The sequence below is a fragment of the Oncorhynchus keta genome, chromosome 20 (genome assembly GCF_023373465.1).
Source record: "Oncorhynchus keta strain PuntledgeMale-10-30-2019 chromosome 20, Oket_V2, whole genome shotgun sequence".
Taxonomy (NCBI): domain Eukaryota; kingdom Metazoa; phylum Chordata; class Actinopteri; order Salmoniformes; family Salmonidae; genus Oncorhynchus; species Oncorhynchus keta.
In genome coordinates, this window is record NC_068440.1 from 2499802 (window position 1) to 2513492 (window position 13691).

At 46.7% G+C, this 13691-nt stretch overlaps 1 protein-coding gene and 1 long non-coding RNA gene across 3 annotated transcripts in view; both read right to left on the minus strand.

Moving 5' to 3' along the window:
- LOC118399142 (oxysterol-binding protein-related protein 10-like) overlaps window positions 1-13691 on the minus strand; it is a 138446-nt gene that overhangs the window by 9691 nt on the left and 115064 nt on the right. For both annotated transcript variants that reach the window (XR_004828774.2, XM_035794966.2), the window contains exons 8-9: window positions 5739-5888; window positions 4854-5349 (exon numbers count right to left, since the gene is read on the minus strand). Coding sequence is in view for 1 of the 2 variants with exons in the window: in XM_035794966.2 (XP_035650859.2) it covers window positions 4854-5349; window positions 5739-5888 (646 nt within the window). In the remaining variant the exon portion in view is untranslated. The remainder of the gene's footprint in view (window positions 1-4853; window positions 5350-5738; window positions 5889-13691) is intronic.
- Window positions 44-1681, minus strand: LOC127909827 (uncharacterized). The gene is made up of 3 exons (XR_008072456.1): window positions 1586-1681; window positions 1246-1299; window positions 44-839 (listed from the first exon to the last, which is right to left on the minus strand). It is a non-coding gene; the product is annotated as an uncharacterized LOC127909827 (long non-coding RNA).

A 13691-nucleotide genomic window follows, 5' to 3' on the forward strand; every position in this document is an offset into this window, starting at 1 on the left:
CGCAAATCACAGCAGGAGCAGATTGACACATGCTTACCTCGCCATCAGACATCATCTTAATCAGCACCAATCAATGCAGCACAATATATCGTCCACTTAAAAAAAAAGTATTATATTTTCATGAGAGGCACAATACTCAAAAGATGCCAAACCACACAGGCCTCTAAATGTGAGAGGGTCACCATTGTTCTTCAAAAGCAATCCCAAAGTGAATGCACAAAAACTGTGGTATGACTAGGCATTGAAAAAAGTTACGCCTGAGAATATTTTCTGGCCGTGGTGAATCAGTATAACATGTATACAGATTCAGTCTATTCTGTTCAAGGGCTTCCTGTATTCTGTGACTCGTTCAGAAAGGCCTACATTGTGGCGTCAAGAGGGCAGATAGAGGACTCATGTATTGATTGTCATCAGAGAACTTGCATACCCTTCCATAGGACTATGCACAATGGGTAGGTACAGTACGAGAGTAAAAACTGGCTGCTGTAATCACCCACTGTTGAAAGGTTTTAAAAACAATTCTAATTCAGATACTCCACAAATCCTTGAGCTCCATTAAAAGCACATAAAACATTTTCCTGTCAGGGGCAAATCATTTATGGAGCTCAAGGATTTGTGGGAATTCAGGAATAACAGTTACTGAACAAATCTCACTTTTTTTCCCTCTAAAGGTATCGGGGATTTTTTAAATATTGTGTTAAAATAATAAATAATAGTACTCTAATTTGCATAAATACATTGGTATTGATTTTGCACCTGCTCTGTCTAGGCCTTCCTGCACTCACCTGCTCTGTCTAGGCCATCCTGCACTCACCTGCTCTGTCTAGGCCATCCTGTACCTGCTCTGTCTAGGCCTTCCTGCACTCACCTGCTCTGTCTAGGCCTTCCTGTACTCACCTGCTCTGTCTAGGCCTTCCTGCACTCACCTGCTCTGTCTAGGCCTTCCTGCACTCACCTGCTCTGTCTAGGCCTTCCTGCACTCACCTGCTCTGTCTAGGCCTTCCTGCACTCACCTGCTCTGTCTAGGCCTTCCTGCACTCACCTGCTCTGTCTAGGCCTTCCTGCACTCACCTGCTCTGTCTAGGCCTTCCTGCACTCACCTGCTCTGTCTAGGCCTTCCTGCACTCACCTGCTCTGTCTAGGCCTTCCTGCACTCACCTGCTCTGTCTAGGCCTTCCTGCACTCACCTGCTCTGTCTAGGCCTTCCTGCACTCACCTGCTCTGTCTAGGCCATCCTGCACTCACCTGCTCTGTCTAGGCCTTCCTGCACTCACCTGCTCTGTCTAGGCCATCCTGTACCTGCTCTGTCTAGGCCATCCTGCACTCACCTGCTCTGTCTAGGCCTTCCTGTACTCACCTGCTCTGTCTAGGCCTTCCTGCACTCACCTGCTCTGTCTAGGCCTTCCTGCACTCACCTGCTCTGTCTAGGCCTTCCTGCACTCACCTGCTCTGTCTAGGCCTTCCTGCACTCACCTGCTCTGTCTAGGCCTTCCTGCACTCACCTGCTCTGTCTAGGCCATCCTGCACTCACCTGCTCTGTCTAGGCCTTCCTGCACTCACCTGCTCTGTCTAGGCCTTCCTGCACTCACCTGCTCTGTCTAGGCCTTCCTGCACTCACCTGCTCTGTCTAGGCCTTCCTGCACTCACCTGCTCTGTCTAGGCCATCCTGCACTCACCTGCTCTGTCTAGGCCATCCTGCACTCACCTGCTCTGTCTAGGCCTTCCTGCACTCACCTGCTCTGTCTAGGCCTTCCTGCACTCACCTGCTCTGTCTAGGCCTTCCTGCACTCACTGCTCTGTCTAGGCCATCCTGTACACCTGCTCTGTCTAGGCTATCCTGTACTCACCTGCTCTGTCTAGGCCTTACTGTACTCACCTGCTCTGTCTAGGCATTCCTGCACTCACCTGCTCTGTCTAGGCATTCCTGCACTCACCTGCTCTGTCTAGGCCTTACTGCACTCACCTGCTCTGTCTAGGCCATCCTGTACCTGCTCTGTCTAGGCCATCCTGTACTCACCTGCTCTGTCTAGGCCTTACTGTACTCACCTGCTCTGTCTAGGCATTCCTGCACTCACCTGCTCTGTCTAGGCCTTCCTGCACTCACCTGCTCTGTCTAGGCCATCCTGTACCTGCTCTGTCTAGGCTATCCTGTACTCACCTGCTCTGTCTAGGCCTTACTGTACTCACCTGCTCTGTCTAGGCATTCCTGCACTCACCTGCTCTGTCTAGGCATTCCTGCACTCACTGCTCTGTCTAGGCCTTCCTGCACTCACCTGCTCTGTCTAGGCCATCCTGCACTACCTGCTCTGTCTAGGCCATCCTGTACCTGCTCTGTCTAGGCCATCCTGTACTCACCTGCTCTGTCTAGGCATTCCTGCACTCACCTGCTCTGTCTAGGCCTTCCTGCACTCACCTGCTCTGTCTAGGCCATCCTGTACCTGCTCTGTCTAGGCTATCCTGTACTCACCTGCTCTGTCTAGGCCTTACTGTACTCACCTGCTCTGTCTAGGCATTCCTGCACTCACCTGCTCTGTCTAGGCATTCCTGCACTCACCTGCTCTGTCTAGGCCTTACTGCACTCACCTGCTCTGTCTTCCTGCACTCACCTGCTCTGGCCATCCTGTACCTGCTCTGTCTAGGCCATCCTGTACTCACCTGCTCTGTCTAGGCCTTACTGTACTCACCTGCTCTGTCTAGGCATTCCTGCACTCACCTGCTCTGTCTAGACCTTACTGTACCTGCTCTGTCTAGGCCATCCTGTACTCACCTGCTCTGTCTAGGCCATCCTGCACTCACCTGCTCTGTCTAGGCATTCCTGCACTCACCTGCTCTGTCTAGGCCTTACTGCACTCACCTGCTCTGTCTAGGCCATCCTGTACCTGCTCTGTCTAGGCCATCCTGCACTCACCTGCTCTGTCTAGGCCATCCTGCACTCACCTGCTCTGTCTAGGCCTATCCTGTACTCACCTGCTCTGTCTAGGCATTCCTGCACTCACCTGCTCTGTCTAGGCATTCCTGCACTCACCTGCTCTGTCTAGGCCTTACTGCACTCACCTGCTCTGTCTAGGCCATCCTGTACCTGCTCTGTCTAGGCCATCCTGTACTCACCTGCTCTGTCTAGGCCTTCCTGCACTCACCTGCTCTGTCTAGGCCATCCTGTACTCACCTGCTCTGTCTAGGCCTTCCTGTACTCACCTGCTCTGTCTAGGCCATCCTGTACTCACCTGCTCTGTCTAGGCCTTCCTGCACTCACCTGCTCTGTCTAGGCCATCCTGTACTCACCTGCTCTGTCTAGGCCATCCTGCACTCACCTGCTCTGTCTAGGCCATCCTGTACTCACCTGCTCTGTCTAGGCCTTCCTGCACTCACCTGCTCTGTCTAGGCCATCCTGTACCTGCAGGCCATCCTGTACCTGCTCTGTCTAGGCCTTCCTGCACTCACCTGCTCTGTCTAGGCCTTACTGCACTCACCTGCTCTGTCTAGGCCATCCTGTACCTGCTCTATCTAGGCCATCCTGCACTCACCTGCTCTGTCTAGGCCATCCTGTACCTGCTCTGTCTAGGCCATCCTGTACTCACCTGCTCTGTCTAGGCCTTCCTGCACTCACCTGCTCTGTCTAGGCCTTCCTGCACTCACCTGCTCTGTCTAGGCCTTCCTGCACTCACCTGCTCTGTCTAGGCCTTCCTGTACTCACCTGCTCTGTCTAGGCCTTCCTGCACTCACCTGCTCTGTCTAGGCCATCCTGTACCTGCTCTGTCTACTCACCTGCTCTGTCTAGGCCATCCTGTTCACCTGCTCTGTCTAGGCCTTACTGCACTCACCTGCTCTGTCTAGGCCATCCTGTACCTGCTCTGTCTAGGCCATCCTGTACTCACCTGCTCTGTCTAGGCCATCCTGCACTCACCTGCTCTGTCTAGGCCATCCTGTACTCACCTGCTCTGTCTAGGCCTTCCTGTACTCACCTGCTCTGTCTAGGCCATCCTGTACTCACCTGCTCTGTCTAGGCCATCCTGCACCTGCTCTGTCTAGGCCATCCTGTACCTGCTCTGTCTAGGCCATCCTGCACTCACCTGCTCTGTCTAGGCCATCCTGTACTCACCTGCTCTGTCTAGGCCATCCTGCACTCACCTGCTCTGTCTAGGCCTTCCTGTACTCACCTGCTCTGTCTAGGCCTTCCTGTACCTGCTCTGTCTAGGCCATCCTGCACTCACCTGCTCTGTCTAGGCCTTACTGTACCTGCTCTGTCTAGACTGCCTCATTCATTAGTCACGTTCTGTTGCATAATTCAACAAGTGCAGGATACCCTCAGATTGAAAATCAACACGCTTGGCTCTAGATTACTCCTCTCCATACATACTTTACATTGTTTGAGAAATAATATAACTCTAATCCGAGTCTTCATTTTCACAAGTTTTTTTGATTTCAGCGCATCTAATTTGTAAAATAATAACTTTTTTCAATTCCACAAAAAAAAGAAGAAGACCATCAAAATAAAGTCGTCTCTCTTCTCTTTCTTGTGATGTAAGTGTGGAGACGATGTGTTTAGTCCCACACTAACCTTTAGCCTTCTCATAGCTGCAACGGAAAGACAATGTATTCCATTGAGACCATTTCATGGGTGTTTGACACCCCTCAAACACAGGAAATAGATGGCAGAAAAACACAGCTCCTCAGGTGGCAGGAACATGCGCGTTGCCAATGCCATTCAAACTGACACCAACTGTATCTCCATGTATATCCCAAAACACGAGCATAAGCTTAAGAAAAGTGTATGATTTGAACTCAGTCATGTACTTATGGTGTCAGCTTTTAGCTGAGCCTCAACGAACCCGGAAGCGCATATTTTCACTCACCTTCCCCTATCATGGACACACCAATGGACATGCCCATGAACTTGCTCCTCGTCCACACGTGGGCATTGACACACATCCTCCTCTCTGGGCACTCGCAGTAGAACCCTGAGACAGGCGGGTGGTGGGACACCTGCTCGGCCATGAAGCGAACGCGGTAACACTCGCTCCCCGACGGACCGTCCTGCGGTTGGGTGTTGTTGGGGACCCTGGAGGCTGGTTCCCTGGGGCCCTGAGACCTGAGGGGCCTCACTCTGTCCCGAGGCACCTCCCAGGAACAGTGGAAGGTTTCGCCCAGTGCCGGGTTGTAGGGCTTCTTGGCCACAGCTCCTTTGCGTCCCTCGTGGAAGGCGGTAAGGTAGTACTCCACGAAGCGTACGATGCGGTCCTCCGCCGTGGCTCCAGCCGTGATGGACAGGAACATGTCCGGGTGGGCCATGAAGTTAGCGTACATCTCCAGCAGGGAGCGTTTCTCCAGGATGAACGTGGGCAGCACCACCTGGTAAACAGGGCGGGAGGCGACCGTTAAACTACACGAGGGAGACACTTCACTAGTGCTGATAGGGAACGGCACTAGTCATCATTTACATTTACATTTAAGTCATTTAGCAGACGCTCTTATCCAGAGCGACTTACAAATTGTAAGTCCAAAAGCTTTTTAAATTGTCCTTCCATGACTGTTTTGATGCCATTGATGATCATATTCAACTGAGCAGGTTATTGAAATGGACATACCAGTACAAAACTGTAATCTGTACTTCCTAAACCAGGAATCAAGACATTCCATTCCTATTCAGTCAGTGAACCAGTAAACATTGTGTTGGCCATACCAGCTCTAACATTCCAAGGAAAAGACATGGAGAGAGCAGAGAGCGTTGGCTGTCTTACCCGGGTGAGGTCCATGCCCAGTTTGAGCTGGGAGAGGAGGTGCAGGATGATGCTCCGCTGGTCATCCAGCACTCCCAGGTCCTCTTCCTCATTGTCCTCCATGTCAGTCACCTCCTCACTGGGGCTGATGGCCTCCAACCCTGCTGGGTGCTGCAGGAACAACAGAGAAACTGTTAGACTTAGGTTAACATGGTCTGACATAACAGTGACAACGTCTCCCTGGTAAATGAGGTCTCCTGAGTAGGGCTGTTGTGGTCATTAAATTTTGTCAGCAGGTTATTGTCATGCAAAAGACCCAGGTCTCACAGTAATTGACCATTAATTAACATAAATACTTTTAGCATCTCCAGGCCTCCACAAAAATTGAAAGGATTTTTCCCATTACAGTGCGCATATGACGTGGCTATATTGAGCATAAAAGTGATCACTCGAAACCGGCGGCGTAGGCCACGTTGCACCACAGACTGTCCAGGAGTTGACGGATGCTTTAGTCCAGGTCTGGGAGGAGATCCCTCAGGAGATCATCCGCCACCTCATCAGGAGCATGACCAGGCATTGTAGGGAGGTCATACAGGCACGTGGAGGCCACACACACTACTGAGCCTCATTTTGACTTGTTTTAAGGACATTATATCAAAGTTGGATCAGCCTGTAGTGTGGTTTCCACTTTAATTTTGAGTGTGACTCCAAATCCAGACCTCCATAGGTTGATAAATTTGATTTCCATTGATAATTTTTGTGTGATTTTGTTGTCAGCACATTCAACTATGTAAAGAAAACAGTATTTAATAAGAATATGGTGCACTTCATGAGGATGGAAAATTATGTGGATATATTGAAGCAACATCTCAAGACATCAGTCAGGAAGTTAAAGCTTGGTCGCAAATGGGTCTTCCAAATGGACAATGACACCAAGTATACTTCCAAAGTTGTGGCCTACAAACCTGACTCAGTTTACACCAGCTCTGTCAGGAGGAATGGGCCAAAATTCACCCAACTTATTGTGGGAAGCTTGTGGAAGGCTACCTGAAACGTTTGACCCAAGTTAAACAATTTTAAAGGCAATTCTACCAAATACTAATTTAGTATGTACACTTCTGACCCACTGGGAATGTGATGAAATAAATAAAAACTGAAATAAATCATTATCTCTACTATTATTCTGACATTTCACATTCTTAAAACAAAGTGCTGATCCTAACTGACCTAAGACAGGGAATTTGTACTAGGATTAAATGTCAGGAATTGTGAAAAACTGAGTTTAAATGTATTTGGCTAAGGTGTATGTAAACTTCCGACTTCAACTGTAGGTCTATGGGCTAGGCTACATGAGGTGTGCGACTAGGATTTGAAAATGTTGCAAAAAAAGGGCAAGCTGTGATAAGTGCTAAACTAATATTGTCACACATCAGACTATTCTTAATTTAGTGGTGTCTTTACATTCGCCAGGCCCACTGGCTCCAGGTCATCTAAGGGTCTCTGCTGGGTGGAGCCCCGCCTTGTCTCAGCTCACTGGTCACCATGGCGACACGCTCCAGCAGGTATATCTCACTGGTCACCCCCAAGGCCAGTTCTTCCTTCGGCCGCCTCTCCTTCCGGTTCTCTACTGCCAATGACGAGAGCAAACTGCAAGGATCACTAAAGCTGGAGACTCATATCTCCCTCACTAGCTTTAAGCAACAGCTGTCAGAGCAGCTCACAGATCACTGCACCTGTACATATCCCATCTGTAAATAGCCCATCCAAGCTACCTCATCCCCATACTGTATTTATTTATCTTGCTCCTTAGCACCCCCAGTATCTCTACTTGCACATTCATCTTCTGCACATTCTACCATTCCAGGGTTTAATTGCTATATTGTAATTACTTCGCCACCATGGCCTATTTACAGCCTTACCTCACTTTTCCTACCTCATTTGCACACACTGTATATAGACTTTTCGATTGTGTTATTGACTACATGTTTGTTTATTCCATGTGTAAATCTGTGTTGTTGTTTTTGTCACTTTGCTTTATCATCTTGGCCAGGTCGCAGTTGTAAATGAGAACTTGTTCTCAACTAGCCTACCTGGTTAAATAAAGGTGAAAAAATAAATAAAACATATACTATATGGATGAAATTAGTTATGATTTCGAATGGACCATTATCATGCACCGGTTTCGAAACAGGGTCAAAGGAATACAAAAATACATGTTGTCTATGCACTTAAATAGTGAATGGAGGACGCTTTTCCCGTGGCTCATTTTCATGCCAGCCAGGTAGGCTATATTCCTGTTGTAAAGATAAACAATGTGCTTAATATTAGGAAAGTTGAGAAATAAATATAGTAGGCCTATAGAAAGACGGAGTCCTCTTTTTAGTAGAGGCAATCACTCTGTTTTTCTCCCTCAATTGCATATCCTATAGAAATGTTACGCAACATGAGCTCATGGGCTCTCATGCAGTGTTTGATTAGATTTTCAAATACTTTTGCATCAATGTCAGACTGATTAGAGGGACAGTACCAGCCTAGCAAGTTAAGATATGACCAGTAGCAGCATCAGAGCTTGGAGAAGCCTAATTACAGCGACTTAAAGGTCACGTGGAGTCAGACTGCCTTCATGACTGGTGTGGCGGTAATACAGTCACCCTAACAGAACTACTTCCGACCTCAATGGGACTTCCTGGATAAACAAAATATTCAAAAACAATTGTACACATACACGGATGTCATAACATCTATCACTGAAGGGTGTTATGCCTGACATTGTCTGGAGAACCCAGATAATCAGTGTCCATTTTCTCATACCGATCCCCTCCTTATTGTCACAACATTGGACACATCCACAATTAGAAGAGTCGCTCTGTAAGTCGCTCTGGATAAGAGCGTCTGCTAAATGACTTAAATGTAATGTAAATGTAGAAGAGGACTTGCTTTTGCATTGTCTTATTTTCATTGCTAATCCAAGCACTACATAAAGTCCCATTCATTATTCAGAGAGTAGATACGGACCCATAGGAGCAGAGCCATAGGACACAGAAGGACCCATTAAATAGGAATATGTAAATACCAGGCAGGGAACGCAACCAATTCCATTGTTCCATGCACCGGTTTACGCTTTCCTTCCTTGTAATGATGGTTCAGCGACACGCAGGGGGTGGAGGTATGCCTCGGAGAATTTCCCTGAGAGAGCACCGCCTGATTCCTTCCAACAGCTTATAGTGCCCTTCAGCGCTGCCCGGACTCACAATGCCTTGACAAGGCTTCGGTATAGTTGAGATGTTGCAGTGAACGTGGACAGGGTTGTGTCGTCCGTTAAAAAGGTTAAAAAGAAGATCTCCTGCAGTAACTCGGGGAAGAAGAAAAAAAGAGCCCATTGTATAATGCAGGAAAGTGCTCCAGTGGGCAACAAACACTGTCTTCAAATCAAATTTATTTATATAGCCCTTCGTACATCAGCTGATATCTCAAAGTGCTGTACAGAAACACAGCCTAAAACCCCCAAACAGCAAGCAATGCAGGTGTAGAAGCATCTCCTCCGTCTCCCTATTTTTATTTTGTTCTCTAACCATGGACAGTGTGCATCTGACACGTGACAGACTGCCACCTAATGTCACCAAAAATGTCACTGAATGTAGAACAGAATACGGTTGTTAGGAGCAGGAAATGACAGCCTGCAATGCCTTATACAAACAGAATGAACCATTACTTGGTAAATGCACACATGACCTAACACTCTCAGGCATAACACACACACACACACACACACACACACACACACACACACACACACACACACACACACACACACACACACACACACACACACACACACACACACACACACACACACACACACACACACACAACCTTTAAACACCCTCACTTACGTTGCATGGTTGAGAAGATACAGGCTTGCTCTCAGTGCAGCTGGAGCTCATCTCCAGTAGGCTTTTGTGTATGTGTGAAAGAGACACCGACCTAGAGACACACAGATCTAACCCACCAGGTGTCCACAAAGTCCTGAAGCAGAGTTTCTACCCACCGCGTCACCGTTGCAGAGTACTACAAATAGAAACCCCCCCCCCCACAATTATACCTTTGGAGCGATATTCAGTTAAAGCTCCTTCAGCCTCCTTTCCTGACGACTTGTTGTGCTGAGAGAATGTCGTGCAGAGGCAGAGTTGCCCTGCTGAAGATGAGACATGCGCTGTGGTGTTGGTAAGACCCCAGTCTAGTGCGTGACTAAGAGAGAGAGGAGTTCAAGTAAAGTGCTCTCTCTCGCTCTCCTCCCTACCTCTCCCCTACTCCTTCTCCCCCTCGGCTGGCTTTCACATGATACATGATGGTGTGTTTGATCCACACCATCTCCTTTCTCCCTTTCTCTCTCTCCAGGCATCGGGGGAGTGTGTGGGCGGAGAGCTGGGATAGGGGGAAAGTTTGCTCATGCTCTCACTTCAAAAAGGCCAACTTTTTTTTTTTTTTTTTTTTTTTCCCTTGACTTGAGCAGACTAACCTTTTAGGTCTATTCAACACCCACCTCCGTCCTTCTCATCCTCCACCAAATGCCATGACATCCCCCGATCGCTGGTCCCGTCCCTCGCCCATCGCAGGTGAAGAGGGCCAACATCACACTTCTATGCTGACCTTTTGATATAATGGACGTGTCCTGGTTTCACCTTTTCAGCACATCACGAGCCCACGTGCTTTTTTTCCCTGCTCTGTTCCCCTTGGTTTCACATGCTGAATAATTAGATCCTTGGAAACACAGTGAGATGTCAACTTTGTTGTGGTAAATAAGATGAAAATGAAATGTTCAGTCAGCCGGAGGAAAAAAAACAAACTTCTCCATTAGTCCTGAGCGAGTTCTTTTGTTGTCTCGGGAATTGCTCACTTAAACAGCTGCTCCAGTTTCAACTAATTCCAAAACAGAGAATGGATCAGCCTCAGAGCACATGACAGATACTGAAAACACTAGTTCATACAGCAGAAACGTACAATCTGTTTGGATACCGAGAGATAAAACAGAAGCAGGGTGAATTCACAGCGTGGCATGTTGATCAGCACAGAGGGAAAAGAGCTGCGCCGTCTGCCTCTCCAACCCTGAGAAATATCCATAGAAACGGATCCTGGATCAGATATGAGCTTGCTCATTGACCATATTTATAAAGCGTCTCAGAGCATTAGAGCTGATGTAGAATCAGTACCCCCTTGTCCGTGTAATCTTATACATGTTGTTTTAAAAGGGCAAAGCTGATCCTAGATCAGCACTTCTGCTCTGAGATACTTTATAAATATGAGCCCAGAAACTGTCACTCCTGAGCATAATGTAGGTAAAACAATGAGACAATTACTTGGATGGGCTCAAACAAGTGATGACTATTAGACCCCATATTGTTTACCTATTGTGGCTGTCTATACTGTCAAACTGTCCAATAAAGCCATCTTTATGTCAGGAGCCATAGACGTGTTCCAATGGAGAGGTCACGTCAGGACATATGTTCTACTTGTTACACTTCTCCCCAAGGTACCAGGAAGGAATTGCAACAACAACAACACAGAGACAAAATCCAAGACAAAGAAAAGCACAGATGAGCCCTCGAGGTTGACGCAAAAACAAAATCTAAAATAACTGGAGAAAAGCATCCAGACAGAGCGTGAATGAGCGCACATCTCTCCCATCTTCTCCCCAAAATTACAGTACCTCCCCACACATCTGCCATACTCACACCCTTGCTCCCGTCTGCCTCCCAACCCTGCACGAATGTTGAAACGTAAAAGAAAAAAATATGATTTTGACCATTTTTAAGCTGCCTTGTTGGTCAGTGTGTCGGTCCAAATGCAACATCTAGGAATACCAACACGCTTGCTACTCTTCTTCGTCCCAAGAGCTTTCTTTCCAAGCTGCTGCTACCCGTCTCATCCCTCTCCCTACTAGCAATGCCTGCTAACCTCCACAGGCAGCAGCCATGTCAAGACCACGGGTCTCCGCTGCAACCTCAAACAGCACAGGCTGCTACCCAACCAAAACAGACCGAGGGTCAACATGCATACAGAACAGCCAAGAACATATGCACAGGGAGGGACATGCTACTTGGACAAATGAACGTATTTGAAACTTAGACCATACGTGCATCTAAAATCTACAGATCCAATGCCAAGACTAGACTGAGATCTACAAGGATCACGGATGCATTGACTGGATCGATGCCCATGTCAATTGAGCTTGCTAGTATCAGACCTAAATATGTTCCTGCGGAAATGAGGCATTGTAAAGCTGGGAGCAGAGCCTGGCTCCTTCATTTATAAATAATCATGGGGAGTTTCATCAGCGAGGCATTTAAGGAGGGGAGCGTTGCTCATATACGCACACACTTGTTGAACTACACACACTTGTTGAACTACACACACTTGTTGAAATATACATACATACACACATACATACACACATACATACACACATACACACATACGTACATACACACATACACACATACATACGAGAGAGACACACAGAGAGAGAGAGATCAAAGAGATTCCACTGGAGATCAAAGATATTACACTGGACTGAATCCCATTTTCATACAGTGCATCATTAGTTTCTCCCAGTGTCACGATTCTAATTCATGTGGCCGATAGTTTGAGATAATGGTTTTAGACTAGATTTCCTCATTATTTATCATACAGTAAAAAAAAATATATTAAAAAAATATTAAATTTAAAAAATGTGCTGCTCTGTGTGGTTCCCATTCGAATCAAACAGCTCATCATGACGAGTACGGTGACAGAGTTTAAGGACCCTGGACATCAAGGCAGCTGAACTGGCAATGAGTCAATTATTTCCATTTCGCTCACAGCTCTATGTTCTGTCTCAGATAAGCCAACATTTATGTGAAGGTTAGTTTCACATTTTGATATTTCCAAAGTCTTAGTTGCTCTGCTGTAAAAAGCCAAACAAGCGAGATTAATTTAAGTATAACGATGGCATTTCACACCACACACTTGTACATGTATGTGTGAAACAGGACAACTATAAGCCCCCCATATTTGAACAACAACTCAATCCCGTAGCGAGTGGATTAGCATAGAAACATCTCCCCCTCAACCCCTTTGAAAACACAGGGCTGTCAAAACAAAATACAGAACCAAATCTCTAATGACTTTCTCTCAGAAGACAGACAAAACAGAGAGAAAACTCGAAATTGAGACTCAGACAAAGTGTGTTTTGAGACCTCTGAAGTCTCTGAGCCGTCTCAGCCAAAGTAATGAGCCTTCCAAACACAGAGAGGGACATGTTGTCAGAGCTTTAAAGTAAGACTGAAATGAGACAACTTTGAGGAAGTGTTTATATGCTGAACAAAAATGTAAAACGAAACATGTAAAGTTTTGGTCCCATTTTCATGAGCTGAAATAAAAAGATGCCAGAAATGTTCCATACACACAAATTTGTTTACATCCCTGTTAGTGAGCATTTCTCCTTTGCCAAGTTAATCCATCCACCTAACCGGTGTGGCATATCAAAAAGCTGATTAAACAACATATTCATTACACAGGAGCACCTTGTTCTGGGGACAATAAAAGGCCACAAAAAAATGTGCAGTTTTGTCACACAATGCCACAGAAGTTTAAAGTTTTGACTGCTTCTGTTCTTCCTGAATCAGAAGAACAAGTCTAATGACTGATGCTGCTTTAAAACACAGAGAATAAGCATAGAGTCAAGAGTGTGTGGAAACTCCAAGAGCTACACACTTCCCCTTGGCTCGTGTATGGGGGGTTAAAGGCAATGTCACAGACGAGTCAAGGTGTGAACGGACTATATAGTAATACTGCATGAATCTGCTTGCATTTAAGAGCCATCAAACCACATATTCTGTGACACAGACACTTATATGTCCTACAGTAGGCCATAGTATAGCCTATAGCCCATAATGAGAATGGCTGCCAAAGAGTAAAAAGAACCTCAGCAAAGAA